The sequence below is a fragment of the Grus americana genome, chromosome 2 (genome assembly GCF_028858705.1).
Source record: "Grus americana isolate bGruAme1 chromosome 2, bGruAme1.mat, whole genome shotgun sequence".
NCBI classification, from domain to species: Eukaryota; Metazoa; Chordata; class Aves; order Gruiformes; family Gruidae; genus Grus; species Grus americana.
In genome coordinates, this window is record NC_072853.1 from 9,257,544 (window position 1) to 9,283,822 (window position 26,279).

A 26,279-nucleotide genomic window follows, 5' to 3' on the forward strand; every position below is an offset into this window, starting at 1 on the left:
TGCAAGGTCCTGCACATGGGTCGGGGCAATCCCAAGCACAACTGGGCAGAGAATGGATTGAGAGCAGCCCTGAGGAGAAGGACTTGGGGGTATTCGTGGATGAGAAGCTCACCATGAGCCGGCAATGTGCGCTTGCAGTTCAGAAAGCCAACCGTGTCCTGGGCTGCATCAAAAGAGGTGTGACCAGCAGGTCGAGGGAGATGATTCTGCCCCTCTGCTCCGCTCTTGTGAGATCCCACCTGGAGTACTGTGTCCAGCTCTGGGACCTCTGACATAAGAAGGACATGGAGCTGTTGAAGTGAGTCCAGAGGAGGGCCACGAAGATGACCAGAGGGCTGGAGCACCTCTCCTATGAAGACAGCCCGAGAGAGTTGGGGTTGTTCAGCTTGGAGAAGAGAAGGCTCTGGGGAGACCTTATAGCAGCCTTCCAGTACCTAAAGGGGGACTACAGGAAAGCTAGAGAGGGACTGTTTACAAGTGATAGGTGATAGGACAAGGGGTAATGATTGTAAACTGAAGGAGCGTAGATTTAGATTAGATATAAGGAAGAAATTCTTGCCTGTGAGGGTGGTGAGGCCCTGGAACAGGTTGCCCAGAGAAGCTGTGGATGCCCCCTCCCTGGAAGTGTTCAAGGCCAGGTTGGATGGGGCTTTGGGCAACCTGGTCTAGTGGAGGGTGTCCCTGCCCATGGCAGGGGGTTGGAACTAGATGATCTTTGAGGTCTCTTCCAACCTAAACCATTCTATGATTCTACCATTCCGAATTACTTGTTTCATTTGGCTTAACCTAAGCATGACATTCAAAATCAAGTATTCCAGCTGCCTGTCAGATCAAAATGTTTCAGTTAATTCACTTGGTATCTTGGACACGTCTGTCATTAATTGCTGGTAGAATGGTTCAAAGGAATCTCTATGACTAAATAACATTTTATCATTTTAAGTATTTCCAAATGAGATATCATAGCAGAAGAAGATATAGCAGAGCACACAAAATAAGTGGCATTATTTATATAGCTTATAACATCTATTTTACTTACAGCCTATAACAAAAAGGTTTGGGCAAGATAAAAGCTTTCAAAAGTGAAAAATTCCAAACTAAATTCAGGAAATTCCGGTATCACCAAATTGCTGATGCTGTCAGCAGTTTCTACTATGCAGAGACATCCTCACAGAAACCTTATTCTGACTAAAATTTATGATACAATTTTACACTGCAGTTCATGTCTAAGCAGTGTTGGTACACACATTAGGACAAGTACTTTGTCTCAGAAAAATTCTATTTACCCTGTTAATTGTCCCCACACAAAATATAACCCACAACATTGCCACTCCATAATAATTTTCTAAGCAATCAGCAGTTAGATGAATAATGAGGGAATTGACTTGTTACAGAAAATACATCTTTCAAGTCAGTATTTAAGGATTGTTTCTTGCACACAAATTGGAGTCTTATTATCTTCTTGCGGAATACAGAAACAGAACTTTTACGACCTGGAAAAACAAGGTAGAATCACTTATGAATTTTTTTCCATCTCCTATAAATTTTTTTAAAATTGTATTTTTTAAAGCACAGGATAAAACCAAAGACCTCTTAATTTATATTTTCTTCAAAGAATAGCCAAATGTTTTGCTAGTAACACTTAACTGTTTTCTCCTGCCCCTGCAAAATCCGTCAGTATAAGGAAATAAAGGCACTATCACTAATTCAATTTATTTTACTTTTTTTCAGGCCTCTCATTTTTAGATCCTTCCAAATCCTTGCTATGGCCACTTTCATTTTCTCTTATAAAATTATTCTTCTGCTATAAACTTGTCATATATAAAAAAAATATGTTTTTAAGACCTAAACAAATAAAAGAATTTCAGCCCGGTCCAGGAATATTTTACACTTTTACATTTGCTCTTCAGAGACATCAAGTGTTAGAGAATTTTCCCTTTTTTCATAAAAAATATTATTGCTCTGTACATACCATATGTTGAAGAACTCTTCTCTTCCAGTTTTCCTTTTCTTTCCATTCTCACTGCACCTGCAAATTGAAGAAGAATATATGACGTAAGTGCAATGTCTGGCTGATGACCCACTTTCTTGTAAAAGTCATTAGACCATAAAAAGTCCTAATGGTACATAATAGTAAGAAACATACAAATAATGAAATTATATTTAATGTCACTTTACAATTATTTTTATTGTCTAAAGCACTGGAAACAGAAAGTATTGTAGTTTACCAACTTCTGAATGCTTGTCCTTCTCAATCACGTTCTTTAATATTCTCTCCTTCAGACTCTCAAAACATTTCTCCTTTATGGGCACAGAGCACTGTATCTCTGTCCCTTCAGAGCTCACTGATGTGGAAGACCTCTTTTTTTTACTATTCCCTTTGGGTAACTTTAGACTATTGGTTAAAGGCATTTCCAGATGCAAGGCATGTACATGGGACGAGGGTGCTGAAAACAAGAAGACAGATTTACTAGGCATTCCGTAAGGATTGCAGCCAGATCACTGGCTGGGTCAGATCACTGAAATGTCAAGTACTGGTAATAATATCATCATGCTTAACATATAATTACTGCATATGAATGCCTAGGTCTTAGTCTTACATACAAGACAATACATGCCACAGGAGGTTTGTCTGTCCCTTTTGGAATTTGCACTCACTGTTAAACTACTTGTACTGTTTAAAGTTTACTTTTGCTGCTACTTTGAAGCTTTTTTGTTTCATTTTTATTTCACTTTAATAGAAACCCACCTCAACAGTAAGGGTTAAAGGTGCTGACATTGTCAATACCGTTTCAATGAACATGCCATTATGTCAACAGACAATCTAAGCTTTGGTACAACATTTTTAGTGCTATGTATAAAATTTACACTTCTGCATTTTTTCTTGATTTTAATAATATTTAAATCACTGACATCTGTATATTTAATCCACATTTGAATTACATGCAAAATATTGTGATACTTTGTCAGAATCCAGCATCATATACTGACAGTTCTTGTCTTGCACTATTCAGAAAAGTTTATTCAGTGAAATAATCGTTACCTGATACAAATTAGAAAATAACATGGGAAAACAAAACAAATTATAATTTTCATTGCTAATATTTATAATCAAATAGGACAATGGAATTTTCAAATAATCAAACTTGAACAAATGTTATTTATAAGGAACATTATTGAGGTTATTCAAAACTCTCTACTACTGTGTTCATCAATATTGTGAGAGCTTTAAGTTTCGCTTAAATGTAATTAGGAAAGTTTAATCTTCATCAGATCATTGAGGACATTTCAGGACCATGCCAAGCACATATGGTACAAAAATGCAGCTTTGCAAAGTTATAAGGGGTTCAGGTTTTTCAATGCCAGCTGTAAACACCTGGAGGCACCAGTCACCTTCGATGTCTCTCAATGTGTGAGCCCAACAAAAGTATCAGCATGTAAAACACACTTGCACATTTAAGTGCTGAATAAGAAAACCCCCCAAAAGTCCTGAAAAAAATCTGCTAGCAGTCAAGATATTAAACAAGACAAAATACGAAGGTGATCTGGAATGGGTTCTTTGAGCTTCCCCCCCCCCTTTTTTTTTAAGATTCAGTAATAAAACAAAAAGCATTTAAATAAACAGTGTTAAGATACTTTAGTAAATTCATCAGTCATAAAAGGATTCTGGAGAAAGGGCAATAATGCCTCTGTAGGGTGGAATTCCAGGCTTGGACAGACCAACCCAATTCTACTACGATGCAACACACAGTACATGAAACTTATTCCAGCTCCTAGGCAGCCTTCTCAGGCAAACAATGAAAATGCCGCAGAGTAAGAAAGCCACAGGGGCAGCAATAGCAAGTGGTGCATCACCGACCACACCACACAGCACTTAAATGCCAGATGTTCCCAGCTGCAAGATGCAAGACATCATCATACCATGGAATCTAGCCAGCAGCTGCTCAGTTCTGCGTGCTGGCTTCTAACACAAGACAAGAGCTGCACGACCACGGCTGAGGCTACCTGACTCTCTCCACTACCTCAAATCAGCCACCTCATCTAAGACCATAATCCTTCCAAGACTGATCTACTATTCAGGCTCTTGCCTTTGTCTGGATTTCAAGTGGACTTAGCTTGCTGGGACACTTATTGTCAACACAAAACGCTATCCAAATTATTCCTTTTTTGGGTTTCCTAATTAACGTTTGTCTCTGTTATGGGACTAAACTGCTTTGCCATCTGTGGAGCAATGAGTATATTTTAGCACCTCCGTAAAAGAAAAAAGTAACACTTCTCCACATCATCACGCTATCAACGTCTTGTCTCGTTTCTAAAAAGAGCACAAAAGGATCACCCAAACGCACATAATTTGGTTAGGTCACTGCCATTTTGATGAAAGGATGTAAGAAGACTCATCCAAACAAGCTCAAGAGAAAATTAGTTTCAATATTAGATGAATTAGTATTTAAACTTCATTATTCAAAAGAAATCCTGACTTCAGACATTCACACGTGCTCTGCCGCTGATAGCCACAACACAAACTTCAGTACCTCAATAATTTTCAACACAAGCATATCTGACAAAGTAATCAGCTATTACCTAAATAACTGTTTGAGGGAACATTTACCATGGTCAGAAATCTGCTACAGTCACACAAATATCCATCTCAATGACAGAGCTCTCCAAACTGCCTTTCTATAGCAACTTGAATAAAGAAATTATTATTATGCCTGCATACACTGCAATGTTATTCTTGGCTTTTACAAGTCAGAAATCATTCTAGATTCAGAATCCTAAATGAAGTGTTAAGCCTTGCAAAGCCAAATTTTCGACTGTGCAATCATTATGCCTCACAAGTAACCACAGAATTAGACAAAGTAGACAATCACAGTCTGAAGGGCAAGTAACAAATATAGCAAGGAAAATATTAGTTTATAAAAAATTTCCTTTACAGAAATATTACCATATATTTTTTAACTGTTACTTTTAATTGCAATTTTATTCCTGCTGAGGAGTCTAGTCAGCCACCTCCCACACAGTGAAGCGTGGGAGGTCTGCAATTAACACTCTGCAGAGAGAAAGATGCTTAGAGATTAGACTTGATAAACTACTGATTATGTCATTGTTCTAAGATCGATTTTACCACCAGAAGACTGATTTCAGATTAGAAACAAATGCAAACCACTGCAATTTCCATCCCATTTTATGACACGTTTTCAATGCTACCTCTCCTGGTCTGGCACAGTGAAGTGACTGGCACAACCCTCCCGCCTCGTGTGAGCACAGGCACAGAACAGGATGCTGGGCCACAAGTGCAGCAGCACAGACGAGCTTTTAGTGCTACTGTTAATTTCAGTACAGCAAAGTGAAATAAATTTTACCAATGTAGAGCAAGTTGTTTTGTTGCATGTATTCTATTCCATGGCTTTTGATGTTTCAACTTCCTCAATAACAGCAGTATCATCATTTGCATTAATATACAACTTAAATCGTAACAGGACCAGCATAATTCATGGTTCTATCATAATTAATTTTGTATTTTGAACTCGCACTGCATAGGATGAATTTTATATCTAAACACACCTTAAATACATGTTACAGACTAATACCGCATCCTGCACAAAATGATCTCTTTAGGAAGGATGAGGACATGAAAGGTTCTTGCTGCTTTCAGCTAACTACCCCAAGAATCAGCTGGGAACTTCAGGGCAGAGATTAGAAAGGCAGACATTCAAATTAGGGAGTAAACCTGACTGTCAATAGATGTTCGGAGTAAAACGAACGGCTCCAAAGTAACAAGAGCTTTAGTTCGCTAGAGTCTAGATACTTCTTAACTGCCGGGTAACCAATAACGCTGGCAAGAGTTTATTAAAAAGCGACTGATCTCATTTTCTGAAAATGTTGTATATTTCTTGTTCCTCCTGTAGTAAGCTTATCAATAAAAGTGTGTAAAGCATATAATTTTACAATGTTTTTTTCTTTTAGCGCAATTGCAACTATCTCCCATATAGTTAACCTAATGTTGCCCGACTAGCAAAATCATCTAGACTGAGCTAGAACAGGAAATAACAGCTAATGATAATATTGCTATATTACTATTATAAATATTAATAGTGTTATATTAGTAAGTGTAACAATATTTTCTTTTTACTTAAATTGTAAAACCCAGATTGCTCGCTGAAATTATGTTTGCTTGATACATAACAGTTAAACTAAGACAAATGGTGTAGTTGCATAAACCAAGAAAAATTATCACAAATTTAAAGAAAACTCTACAGAAAGATCTGAACTTCAATGTAGTCAGAACTGGAAAACTAGTGTTTTGCATGTATTCAGACTGACTGCAAATTTAAGGTCTGTGAAAGGCTACGTGACAAAAAGGCCAGTTTTTCTACATAGTTTGACAAATGAAAGCAAGGATTCTTAGGTATGCGTATGCAGTATCAGGTGATCACAGGTAGGTCCGTACCGCAGTTTAGACAAAGCAGTACCTCCATTCAGTAATTAACTGGCAGTGTACCAGTGTTTACCAAAGTGCACAGTACTTTCATGTAGCCTGTGGACTGAAGGAATTGACCACAGTGCTTTTGTGTTGCCTGTATGAAATGACAAATTGTTCATTTTCAGCAATGATTTTGAGATCTATGTGTCAATAATGAGTTGCCATTTATGCTTCTGCACTTCAGTGCACCTCATCCCTCCCCTCTGATAAAAAACACCAAGTCGGTATCTTTTGAATAAAGAAGTCATTAAAATGCATCATTTTCAACAACATACAATTATTTTTTCAATTGACTCAACTGTTCACCTCCATCAGAAGTCTAAACTTCCCAAGCCACAAATTACATCTCTGGGTGTAAAACAGTACAGCTCCTACAGAAGGGTCGGCAGTCGTAATAGGCTGTTTCAGGCTAAATACTTTCATTACCTCCATAATTTCTGAAACTATCTACATTTATCTACTTCAGTGATTACAAAGGCAGCAGGTCCAACTTAAGTGCAGTTGGGAAATTCCATAGCATTGTCAAAATTTAGAACACCAGATCTGTCCAGACTGCACCAATAAAATCTAAACAGCAGAAATATCACAAAAGGATATAGATTTAAAAATACTTTTTCGGATTAAAAAAAGTAGACAATTACAGAATAGTCTGGATTTTACACCAAAGTTCTCAAATTGTAATGTATAGAGTCACAATGCATCTGCTAAACAATGCAATATATTAAATTGCACTTAGGCAGGCAGATGTTCCTGCATAACGCAAATTAACTTTTCCTCAATTTCAAGCATTGACAGGAATGAGAAAGGAAAGTTTTGGGCACCTCTCCTTTATATGTTAGCTTGCCATTGTTTAAACAAGTTCATTAGAAAAGAAGAAGTAGTGATAGAGTGAATTATTTTCATTCTCCTGAAACATGTAAGAATTTGGTGTAATTATGTGTGCTTAAGTAACATGACTTGAGAACCTGTGCTATTTCAAAAGTAAAAAGATGCCTTCTAAAGCACAGAACACAACAAAAACTACTCAACAGTGCAAAGTAACTCCAGAAGTTTCAAAGCTGAACTTAGAAGAAAAATACACCTTTTAAGAAGAATATGCAAAGGATACGAGACAAACGAATTTCAGACTTAGAAGCCTGAGATGAGCCCAAAAGACACATGAGCTTAAATTAGAGAGTCCTAGAGATACTACTGACAGAGGCAGCTAGCTCCAAAATTCTCTGAATTAAAGATATCAAACTGCTTAGATTAAGCTTTTAGCCCACAAAGCTTATACTGCTCAAGTGGATGCTGGGCTACATACTTCTGAAACTTCTAATATTTGGACAGTAAGTCAATATGAAAGCTCAAGATAGATTTCTATTACATGGAGGAAAACTCTAATACATGAAATTAGGAACAAAGACCAGGTCTGTCCGGAAGGCAAAAAACCCAGAAGTCAAAAGGTAACTGGCAAATCAGTTCCTTAAGAGCTTATAACTCTTAAAATTATGTAGGTTCAGAAAAGCTCCACTAAGCTTTAAATACAGTATAAACTGCATCCTGCAGCACAGGGTGCAAGTACTTCCATCTTCCCACTCTGGACTCAAGTAGTAATACCAGATAATTTTGTCAGGGAATGGTTTTCCCTGACACAAAGTGTGTGGACACATCAAATATTTTTGAGTCATAAAAGTGGCTATAATGAAACACATTATTTCTTTAATTAGACTCAGTTGTGGCCAAGATCCAGCTCAACAAATGAACAGGTATGAGTGTGCTCATGGATGCTGGGTTTAGAACCAGCTCACTCAGAGTCCAAGCCAGTCCCATGACGGAAGCGGGCAACAACGTAAATAACCGTCAGCATTACCAGCTACATTTTCTGCATCGTTTAATGTGTATCAGAAAAGCCAGAAGTTAAATTCCTAGTAACTGAAATGAGTTCTAACAAACAAGAAAGAGATGGTAGTTGGAAGCTGTTGGTTTCTTTTATGATCTTGTTCTATGAGTGGCCAAATATACATCTCCCAAAAGCACTTCTAGGGGCAGAAGACATGAGATAAAAGGACTTTTACAGAAGTAATTTTCCCAGCGATTCTACTGCTATGCAAGGTACCAAAGGCAAACCAAGACTGTCACATGGTTTCACTTGAGAAATTAAGTAATGTTTTTTAAAGCTTAAATGGCAGCTCATTAGAAATTCCCATAGCCCTTATTTTGATAAATTAGCCTAAAAGATTAATAGGATATTTTTGCGACAAAGGATAATTACGATCATCTATTTTAATCTATGCAATATTGATCCAAGAATCCTACCCAGCCTTTGCTACCTCAGGTTAAATAGCTATACTACAACTCGATGAAGTGATCACCTTACACTTTCAGTGGGAGCATGTGTGGGCAGACACCCAAGAAGAGGCCATACATACTAAACAAAACACTTTACTGACCTATTGAGCACTGCAGCTGTACTATCAGCTTAATGCAAAGTTGTTATTTGCCCCTCTCCTTCCAAACAAGACTAAGTTAAAGTTCAAGTGCCATAATTATATACTTCAAGGTCATGTTGTCCTCCCTTAGTATCGATCACATTTACCAAAAAGCTTCCCCAGCAGTGTACAATAATTTGATTTTTTTTTTCCTGCTCTCACTTTATTGAACAATTTTCTCACTTAAAAAAAAAGACTTGAGAGAGTATTCCTTCTTGGAAGCCAATTCAAAACAGTATGATACTCACCCACATAAGAGACTTATTTATGAAAAAAGCATATGGACACCTAGCAGACACTGGATAAAAATAACCCACTTTTTTGAGGGTCTGCAAGCCACTATGTAAACCCTTCCCCAAATCTCTTAATTGCCTCCATCCAAGTGATTCACTTAAACCAGAGTAGCCAGTAAACTGTTACAAAGTGAGAGGCAGCACAGAGTTCCAGTAATCGGCTCTCTGCTAACACTGTGAGGGTGAACCAAGTCTATATAAGTTTTAGAGGATTTTTCAGAAATATTTTCAAGTAACATTCCATAGCAAGCAAATGACAATTTCCACTGCAAACAGAAGCAAAGGCATAAGAATGCTGACTGCCTCTGAAAATGCTCTTAAGTTTCAGAGCTGAAGCCACAAGATGAGTACATCTAGATTTAGTATCTATTAGTATGTTAGTAAAAAAATTCATAAATTATTTTTACAAGTTTTAACAATATAAAATAGTTTTAGAAGAAATACTTTTTATATTCCACACTCAGATCCTCCTTAAAGTGTGTTAGAAAAAGTGCTAATGCAGCTCAAAGCCAGTCGAAGACGAAGAATATGCAGATGGACGGACCCCAGGAAGAGTGGCAGGTTTGTGAGTGCGCAGAAAGGAAAAAAAATAAAGTATCTCCTCTTTCTGTGTGACTGAAAGCGTACACGTTTTAACCCTACAACTATAAACCTAACTGGTTGTATACTGAATCTCTTTACCTGACGCTGTTGTAGCTACTCTTCCATCAGTTACTGCTTTGGAAGAAAGATATGTAATCATCTGAATATCTTCCTTGTCTTTACTGGGATATTCATTACGGAAAGTGGATTCTGTGGATAATGGTGCTGTAACTTCCGAACTACGGCTTAAATCAAGAGGGAGACATGGTCCACGCTTCTCAAGTGACATATGAGCAACATCAGGTACTACATAAAAGAAAAAATGTAATATTAAAAAAGATACATAGGTCCAACAAACAACAGTTTGGATTGCAGCATTACATAGCATAGGAACAGCATACAGCTTTAGCTACAACAAGTCAAAATATCCCATTAGATGAAAACCGTGAAAGGTCTAATTTTTATGATTCAATTTCTCTTGGGCAGTTCTTTATTAGATTAAGATACATTACCCTCCAATTTTGATGACTGTTGGTTTTGACCACTGATGGAGAACACTTTTCCATCAGTAACTGAAGAGGGAGAAGAAACTTTTCCTACAGAATCATCAGGCAAGGAGCAAGTGGCTAAACGCTGTGATCTTCTTCTCCGTTGGCTATGTTTGTAGGATCTAGGGGAATTCACTGGCTGTGATGGACCTAAAAAGAGATCTTTCAATGTTCATGAAGCAGAGAGATATACCATAATCTTACCGCAGTATTTGAGTTCTAAAGATGGGGAGTGCTTTAAATAGCTCTTATTTGCAAAGCTGGTAATCACAGCAGAACTGGTAAAAGTAATTAAAAACTGCAACTACCAGGAGCAAAAAAAAGTTCTGCTCAAGACATGCTTCTGCTTTTTGTGTACTATACATTATTAGGGCACCTACTTCCCCACTGAGAAAGGTTGCTGGTTTAGGCAAACAGTGTATTTACAACAGGCAACCCCCCATATAACCCATGAGTGTAGGCTACTTATAATGGAAGGGGGCAAGAGGATTTAACAGTAAACAGAACAAATGATCACAGTTAAAGATCTAAAAAGTCACGGACAGCGTTAGCATACAACTTAAAAAAAATAATCCAAAGCAGTGGTTAATTTTATATCCCACCTCCTGTCTTCTGATAACCTGATATCAATACCCCAACTATATTTCAAATGCACACTGCCAATGCATGGCACAGTAAGAAGGTTCAAGCACCTTTTAATTAAAAAAAAAAGTACGAAGGGGGGGGATTGATATAGGTTAATATAGGCCTGATTCATTAAAAACAAAAAACCCACACTCCCCTACACCTCTCCAATTTTACCTAGTTTCACAACCTTTTTGCCTTAGAAAAACATTTAAGTCATTATTACACTGTAAATCACTGATCTCTCCTTTTCTTCAGCAGTTCTGAGTCAAAGATGTACAGATTTGAAAATAAAGACACAGCAAAATTAAATTTCCATTAGAGGTGGTAAAGACTCAGAAGCCCAAGATTAAAAGACGGCACTAACAAGATCTAAGCTATTAACCAATTTTTAAATCCGCTAATTTTTAACATATTGCTACAGAGAAGTCTAACTTAATCCAAAATACAAACATGCTCAAGAAAAACTACTTACCATTATTTTAGGGGTGGGGAGGGAAGGCGTATTACAATATAGATGACCATTAATAATTTGTAGGGACAAAAATACAATTTATACCAATGTGTCCTGAATAAATAAAGATGGCTGAATTTGCACCCCTCCCTTTCCCACTCATTTAAAGCTATCTGTGAGAAAAGATTAAAAGAAACTTATCTCCTAAGGGAAAATACTGAATCAAGGTTAAGGGGAAACATACGATGCAGGTATACTCTCTCATCCTCAATCACTATTCTAAAAGTGAAACAAAAATGTAGCTTTTGACTTACTGGAACCCATATCTTAACTCTTGGCCTCATCATTTAATGTTCTTCAGGCAACAAATTACCTGACCCTAAGCAACACTAAAAACCTAATGTAACCTCAAAAAAATTTACAGAAATATTTTAATATTCATAAAAAATAGCACATTCAAGGATGCAGCATAAACCTCTCCCTGTTCTTCTGACAGCCAGTATTTTTGTACTTTGCAAATCAGTTACATTAAGAAGCTGAACACCTATGGTATTTTTCTGAGACCAAGAAACCAGATTTTTTATATTTCCCCACCACAGATCTTGAACCCATCTTCTCTTTCACATCACATTTGGAAGAAATATCACATAAGGTGAAGAATGCCACAGCCAACAGGTACAGCACATCAGCCTGCTGAAGGCAAAATTTCTCAGAGAAGGAAAGGTTAACCACCAAGGTGTATGTCTTTTCTCTTTAATGAATCAGGCCCCTTCAAAAGAGAGGTTTGATTTTTCCTGTATCTCTGTTAATACCAATGTGGAGATTGAAGCTGGAGGGAAAGACAACCATTAAAAGCCACGACTCTATAAATATAAATGTATTATTTAAATGTATTATTTCCAGTAGAGTAATTCATAAGCCTTATTATGTGACTTGACTTTTAAAATACTGAGCTACCCCTAATTCTCCCACTTGGACCTTTTATTTAAAGCAGATTCATTTTTAAAAGCAATAGCCATTTACAACCAAAAAAAATGTTTGTATATCCCTTATAAGTAATTACGGTATTTTTTTTAAAATGTCTGTGCTCACTAGTTTTATTTATCACAGAAGAAGGAAGCTGAGAGACCAGCGTCAAATCCTCGACTTGTATTAATTCTGGGGAAAGTGGTGATTTAGGGGGCTTTATACACCCAGAAGAATCTCCAGATTCTTGTTTGCATTTCTTGCTGCGAGCCTTTCCTGAAGACAAAGTTGAGGATAACAGTGCAGGTTTCTGAATGTTGGCAGAACTGCTAATATCAGCTTCATTTTTTTTCTGACTTTGTGGTTTAGGTGAAATCTCCTGAATAAATAATAAAAAATTGATACTTTTATTTCAGTTTCTTCGCTGTAGTTCTTGCATTCTATTTTGATCTTTTTAAAAGCAACTTTAGTATTCAAAACACATTTTAAAGCAACATTATTTTCAGTACAAATGAACTATTTAAAATGCATCATATTAAACCTTTTTTTTTTTAAAGGAGCACTATCAATTATTTTCAGTATTCAGAACACTCTCACTTCTTACTATTTGAAATACCTGCACAAAACCTGAAAACAAAAAACTTTTCTCCTCTATTCCCATTTTAAAAATTCACCAAAGTCTTTTTAGTTTCTGTCTTTTTCATCTTCAGTAGACCAGGACTGTCAGTGTTGTCTCAAAGTGTAACTTGGAGCACACTTGTTACAAGCTAGAAAACCTACATTGATCTGTGATCATAGAACCACAGAATATCTCAAGTTGGAAGGGACGCAACATCAGGATCATCGAGTCCAACTCCCTGCTTCTTGCAGGGCTACCTAACACTAAACCATATGACTAAAAGCATTGTCCAGGAGCTCCTTGACCTCTGACAGGCTACTGCACTGCTACAAGCAAGCAATCTTGGTTCAGAGGATTACAGTTCTAAAAAAAAGTTGCCAAGATTTTCCCTTCACAGTCATTTCCCTGGCCATACCAAAAAAAAAAAAAAGAAACCCACAAAAAAACCCCAAAAAAACCAAAACAGTGCTTCACGAAACTTTGTTAAACACAAATTTCATTTTTAGAGAAGAACCTGAAAAAGTTGATAATGCTCCTTTAAGGAATGTCTGAAAACAACAAAAAGTTTCCAAATACTGAACACACTCTCACACAACCCCTTTCAGTGCTGGGAGTCTGGATTTCACCACATTATGTTTGTGCAAACACATGAAGAAATCACAACTTCTAGCACCACAGGGTTAAATAGATTGTTAACCTTTAGGGAAAAATGAGCAGATAGAGTTAAAACAGTTTTTGAAGGAAAAAAGAAAAAAATCAGTATATAATGCAGCTTTTCAATTTCATCAATTTTCATCCTTCTTAACACACATACTGAAGTATTAATTTTAGACAATTAGCATGCATTGACAGACATCAGCATTTTAGATTTTTAACTGGAAGTTCTTCCTACTTTACTGAATAAACTGTGCATGTGTTACAACTTGCCCAATAATGGCAAACTACAATATCTGAACATAATTTCTTAAACCTGTTCCCTTTCTTGTCCCAATTACATCACACAGCATAGTACCATCTAATAAAACCAGAACTAACAAAGTAGAAAGGTATTTCTAGAATGTGTGCACCACTTTATCCAAACTCAAAACATCACATCTCTGATGATTTGAGAGTATTATTGGGTTCTGTTATAAATCACGATTTTATTTTCCACGGGAACTTTCTGTGTTCCAATGGAAAAAAAAAAAAAAGGCAAAGCAAAGTACCACAAGTGCACTTTCTGTTTGTAAAAGAGCACCCCTGAATGCTACATGAATAGCTTGCTGGAAGTACCAGGTAAAGATCCGGTGCAAAACATCCCATTCAGCAGACATCAGTTCTACCTTGAATAACTCAATTACACATGTACTAAGTGCAGTTTATTCATTTAAACGAAATATTCCATGAACTGTAGAGAATACCTATGCTGGTTATGAGAGGTATTACCAGAAATTAATTAGAGTCGTAACTTGTAAATAAACAATTTTATTGTTCATCTTCACAGATGTGAAAGACATTACTACAGCATCCATTACTTTCAAATTACAAAGTTATTTAAACAAGATTAAAAAAATTAAATTAATATTTTGATAAGGTGCTTAACCTCTTAACAGGACAAATTAACATTAAAAACCTTAATGAATTAATGTTATTCATCTAATCAGGTCTTGGTCAAAAGGAAATATAACATGACATACCCTAATACAGTTAAATAAACTACTGTATCTGCAACTAATCATCTGAGGTTTTGGGTTTAAGACAACTGTAAACTAAAAATATATAAATATAAATAAAATAAACTTCCATCAACAAAGTCAGTTTTCGGCTATTGGCCTGAATACTTCTACCATGTTCTGTATTACATTATTAAAAAAACCTACAAAATATTTTAGCCATTCAATTTTATAGCAGTAGCAGTCAAAACCTCTAAGGAATGTCTGCTTTGCTATTGGACAACCTTTTGGGGAGGTTTATAACTCGGCCATTTTAATTTGAATTTGGGCAGTGAAAAAGCTTTAAGCTCAAAAATTTTCCTCCCCACAGTTAATCATTTAAATGTTTGTGAGGTTTCTGGTTTTAGTTAGAAGCAAAGGAATAGGACAATTTGGGATTTTAGATGCCTCTTTAAAGGAGCTTAACTAGCATTTCCAAAAATGAGGTTTTTTCAGACCATTAGCATGTAAACAATGACAGAGACATCTTTTTTTGTATCTAATCAATAAAACAGAAACAGCCGAGTTACTAAGTCTAAGAATTAACAAAAAGTTTTTAGTAAATATGCACTGTAGTTTATACTGTTGCATACACAGTCTATGTAAACCACAAAGCCCCATTCACCGTAATGGGATTCTGCATGATAAGATTTACATTGTAATGATTCTTCCAAAAACAACATGCTGTAAGCCATTTCACAGTTTTTTGCACATTGAAAATATCACACACAGTAGCAATAAAATCATAGCATCTTTAATATGCAAAAATTTGAGAAATGGAATGTCACGTCAATACATTGTAAACCTTTATGCAAAATATCGGTCAATGCATTGACACCGTAGTGGCTCCGTTAGCCATTACAGTGACAGCATTAAAAACAGAAAATCACGTTCCATTGACAAGACTCGCATCCAATGCAGTGTCAATGGAAACACCACAGCAATGCAATTATATATCAGCTCTAAAGAATCAGTACAACCAAAATATCAAATAAAGTTTGGGGTAGGGACTATTCATAGAGTGTGCCGGGGCTTAAGAACAGAAGTGCTCTTTTAAGAATTGCGAGCAGCAAGGCTATTTTAATCAAATGCTGCTGTTGAAGAAGAATGAAAATGAATACAAAAAAGCTGTATTAAAACTACATTAAGGCTCTGATTTAGATCACTGAAAAACAAAGATATCCTGAATGAAGACTACTGTTCATCCTTAGCTTGCTCTACCATGCTTAGGCATTCAGCCCTTTTAATATGCAAGATAATGCACAACTCGGAGTCAAGCAATGCCTGAACACAATGGAAGAAGCCAAAGATAAAATGGCAGCCTTCAGGTCCTGCAAATATGCAGGTTTAAAAATCAGACCCTTAACATTATTTAAAAGTTTCTTTTTTGTATTTATTAAAATACACACCCTTGCAAAATGTATGGCTCATTGAGCGGTTCATAAAACACATACAAGCCTACAACACCAAATTCTTACAATATAAAAGAAACTTCTTTTAAAAGAAGTTCTACTTCATGTCAAAAAACCCTGTTTTAAACACAAATTAAATTTGTGTAAGGGTCTTTTCCTAAGCCAGTCATGATTCCAGCTATAAAACCGGAACTTGGGATACTGGTCTCCTCACATTTGTTGGATGGAGACTTCATGTTTCTTTTTTTTCTATTAGTTTTCTAACACAAAAGCTCATTACTGAAATTCAAGTCAACATTGTGTTTAGAGACAATTAAATTCCATACTTCTGGCTCTGCCAGAAATGTAAACATAAGATCAATTTTCAGTTCCCTATTATATCGGAAGGGGCAAATTTTAATGTTGTAGGTTCTACATCTCCATGGCACACTCCAGTGGGAACCTTGCAAAAGAATCAAACTCTACCATTTCATACCTGCTCCAGGACTGGAGCTGTTTCTTTGTTGCCTTCCTTTTTTTCAGCACCATCCGCAACAACAGCTTTGGATGCCAATAAGCCTTAGGAGAGAAATTACAGAAAGTTTTAGTGAGAAGCAGCTTGCAACAAGAATTTGTGGAAAACAAAGCAAAACGGCGAGACAAGAAATATGAACTGCTTATATCTACAACATAATTCCCTCTGAAACAGCTCCACACAAGGCTGAACACTTGAAATTAGAAGAAACAAAAAGTTTAAGGATGGTCCCATGACGGTGCCCTTTCACAAGAGGTACTTCTCTGGCATCTCCACTAACAAGACAAAAATCAAATTATCAATTGTAAAATAATGCATCACCATTCTTTTAAAGGTGCTTGGGCTTTAAAATCAAGCCTATGATACTTAGGCAAATTTTGAGAGATCAAAATTATTTACAAACCTCTTCTCTTTCCCACCTTTCCAGTCTTTAATAAATTCCCATCAGAATTTGTATTACTACTTCTTAACTCTAACACATGCAAGCCCTTCTTAGACAGGACAGAACAAGGGATTTAATTTCCAAATTAATATTCTCAGCAGTGGGGTTCCCAAACTACCTCAATAACAAGGTCATATTGGGAGAAAATATATCAGAATATGCCACTTCATTCATGAACTCATACAATATCACTACTATTAAAAAAACCCACAAACCTGTAAGAGACAAGGCAACATAAATATGAGGAAGCTTTTTGTTGGCTGAGCATGTAGCAATAGCTTTAGTTCTACTTCATGCAATAATTTCAATTATCTAAGTATCAGAGAAAGAAAAAGTTCTAGGCTGTAAGACAAAGTAGAACTGATAAACACTGAAAACCACAAATCTGAAAAGTTGCTATTACAATCCCAGAAAGTATCAATATTGGGGGTGGAGAGGTTAAGTCCTCAAAAATAACTTGAGCTAACAAATCCACAGAAAATTCCTATTGCCTTCCGTGAAAAATTAGATGTGCTCAGAACTAATTTACAGTGCACAATACCCAAGGAATTATAAATTAGTGAAGCCTGAACTCTCAGGAAGCATTCAGGACTTAAAAGAAACCCAAATAAACAAACAAAAACCATGCACACAAGAACCAGTGTGGTATTTTGCTAGAGAGCTATCACATTTCATCATTCCACGATAAATACTAGGTGCCTTTTCCATTTACTCTTTATGTCAGATTAAATTATGTTTCAGTTTACTGGAAAGTAGTTATGCTTTAAATAAAATTTTCAGAACACCACATCCATACCAAGAGGTGCAAACTAATTGATTTTACAGCTGAATAGATTAACCAAAAAGCAGAAACTTACTTATTGCTATTATATTAATACAAATAAAATTATCAGGAAAGATTTTAATTCTGCATTAGGCTTCATAAAAGATTTATGTTTCATGGACCTAAATAAACCTTTGTGACTCAAATTATCCTGTTTAAATCAAGTTGCAAAATTAGCAGTGTTCTTTATATTGACCACCATGCACCTACGATGAAAAGCATAAATAATTTTCAAAATTAAGTGAAGTACGAATACGAAACAGCAAGCTACAGTCTATAAGGCAGCTTTTGTGGTTCTACAAACCACAGGTTTCCCAGAGAAGCTGTGGATGCCCCATCCCTGGAAGTGTTCAAGGCCAGGTTGGATGAGGCTTTGGGCAACCTGGTCTAGTGGAGGGTGTCCCTGCCCATGGCAGGGGGGTTGGAACTAGATGATCTTTGAGGTCCCTTCCAACCCAAACCATCCCATGATTCTATTAATTTTATTTCTAGTTAGATGTTCAGTACTGAGAAAGTAAAGCCATGAAACAAACCTAGACTGTCAGACCTGTGAATATATAACCCTTCTTATTTCCTTCTTCTCTACCCCATTAAGTATCTTTCTAACCAATTACCATGCCTGTAGAAAGACAAAACAACTCCACAAGCTACTACAGCAGCAGGACTAGAGGTTCACCATCCCCTCTCAGTAACAGCACTTAAAGAAAAAGCATGGGGTAGCATAGTGAACCAGAAGTGTTTTGTTCTGTAAGCTTGTTGCAGATGTTCTTTTAGGTATCAACAATGGAGCAAGAGATGTGGAAGCAAGCATTTCAACAGAGGCAAAAATTAATTGGAAGATGACATTTGATACATGCTTAGCAGGAGACATCCTCCACCTTTGGGAAATCTAATTTCCCCCAATGGGTGTAGTAGAAGAAAAAGGAGCAAAGGAAGCAACTTTATTTTGTTGAATGGTGAGCAAGGAACACCAGATGCAGCTGTGGCCCTTGGGGCAGACAAGGAGAACTTTCTGCAACAAACACTGAATGCTGAATTTAAATCCAGAAAACAGTTCCCTTCAGACAGCTTCCTACAACCACATTATTTGCTCTATTTCCCCAATACAGCCATAAGATATGAATGTTTCCTAACAGCTGCACTCTGATGGGTACACCAGTATGATTCCCAACCTTCCTTCAAATCTAAAAGCTCATGTCAGAGACACAAACAACAATTTACAAGTATTTCAAGCATAAGAAATAAGCACAGAGCAAGAAAAAGTTTGGTCACCAGCAGTCACATTTTCAAAATATTATATACAATGATAAAAAAAAGTACTACAGTATGAGTTGCAAAAGTGTGTTAATTTGAAAACAGTTACACAAAGTAACTATCAAGCATGACAAATTTCATCTTTTAATTAAAGAATTAATTCACTTTCACTGAATGGTAACATACTCACTACTACCAGATTATGCTTTCATGGAGACAGACAGACACTGTTTCTAGAATAACAAAGCCAATCACTACAACATTATGTTTTCTGATTATTCAGTTCAGTCTGTATGAGCCTGCCCAACTGCTATTATTCTCATAAAGCTCCTTAGGAAAGGAGAATCTATCCACAAGCACCGAAAAATATAATTTCTAGATCTACAGTTTTATCAGCTGGTTTTGGTATCTTCTGCTACTAATTGGTATTGGAAAGAAAGTAACCAGGCTTTGTAAATATATCTCACTAGTGTGTGCATATACATATAATCTTATACTTCTACTGCTCAAGGCAGCAATTAAATTGGGACTTAACTGAGGTGTATGCAGTATGGGCAAAGGAGAAATCAGGCTGATAAATTAGACATCTGTTAACTAAACTCGGTACCAAATAAGAAACCTTCCAGGAAAGAAAATCCTGGAGGCAGAAGACAGTTTCTTCTAAAGTCTGCTTCCTTCATATTATGCTCCACAGTGGCCCATTTCATTTATTTTCTCCTTTACATTGAAGTACTGATTGAGACACTGAACCAGAACTACACTCATAAGAAAACTGGCTAAACATCCTCAACTGCTGATCTATGAAAGGTTGGATTAGACAAAACAAACCTAAAAAAAATAAAATAAATCATCACACACTGTAGGAAATCAGGTTATTTTTATCTTATAGAAACAAGTAAGACTTTTTATATGAATGACCACACCCTATCTACTACACAAAAAACCACACTCCTCTCATCTATAGCATAGAAAAGTTTGTCAGACTTCTCACAAAATATTATTTACTAGAATAATGAGTGGAATGCATTTCTACCTTACTGTCTGTACAAAGGCCTCTCTGTTAAGTGGGTGGACTTCACAACTTTTTTCCACCCAGCTTCTGAAATGCATCTGATACTTTCCCAGCACAGGTACAAATATATTACCTTATCCTAAATACTGACAGGATCAATGCTGGCAACACAATTTGCTTACTGGGAGGTATGGAGGAGGAGGGATACAAATTGGAATAATTTTTCAACAGTTAAGCAAATTTCTATTAAATTTTGGAATAAAATGCATTTTTCAACTTTTCAGGATAAGACCAGATATCTATTATTCCATTTCCTGTTGTATAAAATGCATTCTATAGCTGTACACTTGCTTTCCATTAATACCTTTGAGTAATAAATGTAGGGAATGAATGCCTTAGACACTGAAAAACAGTGTTTCAGATCTTCATTGCTTCCATTTGTAGTTAGACTTGCATACTTTCAAATGACATACTGTAAACTCTTTTCAGCAAGAGTTTTACTTCATGACAAACTATGACAAACCATTTAGTTTTTCCACAGCTAAAAAAAAGCTGTAATTTACAGTGGTGGTATGTAACTCATGACCATGTTAATAACTTGTACAAACCCCAAATTCACTTGATAAAGGAGAAAATTGTGCTGCTGGAGTTAAAACATACTCAAGAAATTTATCAGTTCAGGATGGTTACCTTCCTAGAAAACTAAATAGACCAAGTCAAGTCTGAGACCGTTCTCTGAATTTATGAACAAGGTAGATTTTATTACCATTTATAGATTCCTTTAAAATTCCAAACAAGTAAAAGACTGTAGTTAATACCTGCCTCATGAATGTGCTTTTATCAATCTACTTTAGGACTTTACATGCAAGCATGTGTAGTTTACTATATTAAAAAGGAAAAAAGTTAATAACAAAAAAAGTATTTTACCAGTGATCTTGTTAAGACGAGCTCTCTTTGCCTGAAATGAGTTGCCTAGATTACTTTTCCTCTTGTGTGATAACGTGCTCTCTGCCTGCACAAAGGCCATCTTTGGAACATCCACTACAGGAAATCCTACTTTTAAACAGAAGAGAAATCTAATGAACTCACATTTCATAAATACATTACAATGCCCAAAATATTTAAGTATTTCAGAACTGCTATTAGAATACTACAGTAAAGAAACTTTAAAATTCTATTAAAAATGAAAATGACACATTCTGAAGATTTAGTATTACACACTGAAGTATTAAATGCAGGTTACCTCAAAAATTGTAATTTTTACTCATTATTATGAGAAATGCAGTATTAAAAACTATTAAAATGAACAAATTCTTATCAACCCAGAAATAGTTTCAAACATCCCGGAACATGGATATATCATCCATACTGGATTTTTTTCTTCTTAGAACAGGATGAGGTATTGTCTCACAGATAATAGAAGATGCAGAAATATGAACCAAAGCATACAATGAAGTCATTAAAAAAAAAAAAGCCTATGTTCTGCTCTTGTTAGAGCTAGTTAGAGGTTTTGCACAAGAAATAAATGCTGACCCAACTAGATTTGTCTGATAAAAATTATTTCTAAACTGATTAACGTTATGGATCATAACAGTTATAATAGCAAATGAGACATCTTCCTCTAGAAATACTAGTTATTACTTAACTGCAAAATTAACAACAGGAATTCTATTTCAACGTTACAGAAAAATCTGTTTTCTCTTTTATAGAATTTGTTTTTACCAAATGTATCACTAGATGTAGGCTCCTCTTCCTTTTTTTGGACTTCCTGCATGATTGCAGAGGTTGAGGTTTCTTCCTTTTTTGAAGGAACTTTTAGCCATTTTCTGTCCTCTTTATCTTTATTGCTGTTTGCGCTGGTTCTAGGTTTACTTCCTGCTTTGTTCTTGGCTGCTGCTGCTGCAGCAGCTTTGACCAAAGCTATCCAATCCTCCAAAAAGGAAAAAATGGTAAGTAAGTATTAAAAAGTGCCTGAGACTTAAATAGAAAGTACTTATAAACCCAGTGAAACTTCATCTAGAAATGTTTAAGAGTAGTTGAATTCATTTTTATGGGTACTACTCAAAGACTGGTAAAATGAGTTTCCCAAATTGCCTAAGTAATCTTGAAGTATTATCAGTATGCCACATGGATAAAATGCAAAAAAAAAAAAAAAACTTAAAAAAAACATTGCGTATAGAATTCTGGCTGCACACATTCCCTGCTACAGGGTTGATATGCCATAGCTTTAGAAACCCAGGAGCTCCCAAACCCAGAACACTGACCTTTTTCTTACCCTCCTGGCTGTGAAATACATCAATTTCATTTTTGCTCAAATTTAACTATTAATCAACTCAAAGCATGGTCCAGCCAGCTGCATGATTGGGCAGAGTTCTTCCTGAATTAAATTGATAAATTATTTTCTTTTCTAACAATATATGTGGAGCCAGGAGTTGGACTCAATGATCCTTATGGGTCCCTTCCAACTCAGGATATTCTATGATTCTAATATCTGTGCTTCTAGAGTAACTACAGATAGCACTCTTTTTGTGTTATGCATTACAAGTTTCATTCAATAATTTCTATCAAGTGCTCTATAATATGACTGAATTTCACAATCCACATTTAAGGTAATAAAACTGCCATGTTGGATAATGACTTATTTGACCATACAGAAACATCCAAGGGGTGAACATACAGCTCAAATTGATCTACTTTTTGGCACGCAGATGAAGTCTAGCCACCTATAAGTCAGAGAGAACTAAATACTTCCAAGGCTGAGCCAAGCTCTTTCCACTAGTTTGGGGTGATCAGACTCCTGCCTTACGTCTCCTGAGTGTCAGGGATCAATCTGATTGCAAAAATTTTAACTTGATCCTTTTTACTAAAGCATTTTTTCAAATTTTCTCTAACATCAAGGTACAGAATTTGTCCATGGAGAAGTTACGTGCGATACAAAAAACAATAGCAATGTTCATCCTCCACCAGTAAGAATTAAGCACTGGAGTGTTTTAAATGATAATTTACTACATGGCAATTTGGCACAAGAGTATTTGCAGATTTCTACTACCACATATTTAAAAGGTGAGATAAAGACTATTCTTGTCTAGTTTTGTGTGAGTGCTTCACAAATAGTAAAACTTTTTTTTTTCCCCCAACTGTAAACAGAGTATATTTTATTCGGAACTGTTTCCTTGTTATCACACAAGGTACCTAAAGTATCTTGATTTTATAAATCTTGTTTCAATGCAACTTTTCCCCACTCATTACATATAGGTCTTTCAAATTTCTGTTCTACTGAGGTTTCTTTGCCTTCTTTGATGTACGAGAAAAGCATAACACAAAATACAAAGCATTACTTTTCCTTGTATTATGCTTTTCCATAGCTCAGTACTTTTAAATCACTGCTTTACGTAGGTTATGCTTCTACATTGTGTCAAGTAATGTACTTAGAAACACCAACATTTTTGATTCCTTAAGATGAAGTGTTCCACGTCCAAACTGTCAATGCAAGATGCATACACTCAGTCTAGCTAGCAGCAGCAAAGTTTGGAAGCGCTTTGGCAATGCTTACACAACAGTCAACTACCAAGGCCATTTGGTGACATGCCAGCCACAAAGAGCGTGTCTAACTGCCAGCTGCATAGTCAATCAAAAACACACATACCTCTTTTTTGGCCAGCCAAAACGAGCACACACATTAGCTCCAGTCCATCCAGAGCCTTGCCCATCCAGCAGGACAAAAAAAGGATTGAGCTATTTGTGCTGGTGAGGAGTTAGGAGACCTGAGAGTAGAAGTCTTACACTGTACCCTGGCCAAGGGATGAAGAGGATCAGTAACGTGGCTGGAGCTTGGATCTTATGATAAAAGTGGGAAGCAAAGGAAGCGCAGCCTGCATCAAAACAGCTTCTAAACAGCATTTTCATTTTCGGTCAAGCTAAGCACCCTGAAACCAGAAGCTTTTTGAAGATATTGAGCTTCAAGGACCACGCTGAACTAAGTATCCTGTTCTAAGGGCAGCTGTTCTGGTGCAACACAAAAGGGTTTTTGTTCCCATTTTATTTTATTGTTTGGATATTTTCCTTAAGACACCGAGCTTACAAAGGGTAGCAGGAAACATAAAACAATGAAACAAAGGTTAAACATTCAGAAGCCAGAACAGAGAGACATTGATTATGGTGATAGTTATACTTTTTTTCTAGATTAACATGTAAATTTAAAATCAGTGAAGAGAACCTTGAGTAGGGAGGTGGACAAGATTATCTCAAGTGGTCCCTTCCAACCTCAACAATTTTGTGATTCTGAATTGGCCAGAAACTCGGTGGGTCCATTTTTATTTTGGCTCCGGAGTAAACATATAGGCACTTAAGTGACACAGGTACTTTCTGCTTTTTAACCTTGAACTCCTGCTGAGCAATTGCTCAGCTGCACAGTTCCTGACATGTGAGAACTATTTAGCATCTAAGATGCTAAGGTGATTATATTTCTTTTGAAGAGCACAGAATCGCCTCCTTCAAAAAGATGCATTTGTGCCTTTCTACAAATTTTTTAGAAATATTAAGAAAAAATGGGAGAATAACAGTGGAACCCTATAGCACAATGAATTCTGAAATCTGTCTCAAGGTGGTTGTAAGATATCTACTCTGTCAACCATAATAGCAGGACATTAAATATCATAGATATCACAGAAACTAGTAAATCTTTAATAGCAGGACTCTTCCCCAAAACATTCAGTATACACAAAGTCAAGGGCCCAAATATGAACACATCATAAATTAATAAAGTAAAAGCAAAATCCTCCTAAAAGAAGTCTTCTCTACTTCTCCCTCGTGTCCTGACATTGTCCCTTTATTGACTGTGGGTTTGTAACTCTGCACCAGTTCCTTGGCACCATCCAGTCTGATTCCCCACTTCCCACAGTATCTCACTCCTGTGAAGGTATTTACACACGTAACTTTAAAAAAGTGTATTTCCTTCTTTTTTTATTCTTACTAAAATTCACCTTTCAAGTAAGCTGAGAAAATTGACAGAAAGGAAGTAATGAGACATGGTAGTTAGAAGACAAAACATTACTTTGTCACTACTAAGGAAAACTGTCATTATGCTAATTAGATTCACTAAATCAAAGCACAGGAAATTGCACGATCAAGAAATACATTAGTAGAAATTACCCAACAGCCTTACGCATCAATTGGCTAAAACACTTATATTTTAAAATATTCCTTTGTGTAACCTTAAACCTGCAACAGTGGGAAGGCAAAACCCAGAATCATTTCTAAAATTCAACCCTTGTGCCAATAGCAGAATTCACACACACATCGTTCTCCCTTCACCTGCCTACACTCACCACCTTTTTGCTTCTCTACAGTACTAAAGATTCAGCTAGTTTTCTTCTCCTGACAAATCACAACTCCCACACATTCATACATACACATAGATAAAACATCATCAATCTATTGACTGGCTGATTCCACATCAAGCCTGGATTCCTTACCCTCACCTTTCAATTCTAAACAGTCTGCCCCACCTACATCTTGGCTCACATTGTCTCCTGTCACATCTTCTTTTTTCCTCTGTCCCAATCGCAAATCCATGCTTTTTCCTCAGCTTCCTCTTCCTGTGTGCCAAGTCCCCTCCCTCTCCTTCAAAACCCTCCTCAAAACTCACTTCTTTTGGTTCGATTTCCGTCACTAATCTCAGCTCCGGCGCTATCTGCTCCCTCTCGCGCGCCTAATTACATCGAAGATAAAACAAAAAGATGAAACAGAAAAAGTAAGTTATCCGAATACTTCATATGTGCTCTCACAAGGGCAGTCTCAATATCCCCATCTTTTTTTTATTTTCTCTCTGTACTACATTAGCCACATTTCTGTGTGATTTCAATTAATTTGCACTTATCTGCAGAGCAACCTAACCTATAGTCTCATTGCATTGAGCCACACATTTTCCACTCTGTAAAAATTTTGCCTTTCCACCCTCGCAGCTGAGTCGTATTAAAAACACACTTCTGCTGCAACTCAAAAATAGTATGAGCATTACAGTGTTTACAATCTCTTCCTTTAAGACACGCTAAGCTCAAATCGAAGAATTAACTAGTCTATATCCCTCTTTCT

At 36.4% G+C, this 26,279-nt stretch overlaps 1 protein-coding gene across 13 annotated transcripts in view; it reads right to left on the minus strand.

Moving 5' to 3' along the window:
* PHF20L1 (PHD finger protein 20 like 1) overlaps positions 1–26,279 on the minus strand; it is a 59,794-nt gene that overhangs the window by 20,505 nt on the left and 13,010 nt on the right. For 6 of the 13 annotated variants that reach the window (XM_054815971.1, XM_054815966.1, XM_054815970.1 and 3 more), the window contains exons 6-14: positions 25,834–25,896; positions 21,909–22,116; positions 21,114–21,242; positions 16,617–16,699; positions 12,546–12,798; positions 10,340–10,525; positions 9,927–10,133; positions 2,226–2,444; positions 1,970–2,026 (exon numbers count right to left, since the gene is read on the minus strand). In XM_054815971.1, coding sequence (XP_054671946.1) covers positions 1,970–2,026; positions 2,226–2,444; positions 9,927–10,133; positions 10,340–10,525; positions 12,546–12,798; positions 16,617–16,699; positions 21,114–21,242; positions 21,909–22,116; positions 25,834–25,896 — 1,405 coding nt within the window. The other 7 variants (XM_054815972.1, XM_054815979.1, XM_054815974.1 and 4 more) reach the window with 7 other exon arrangements.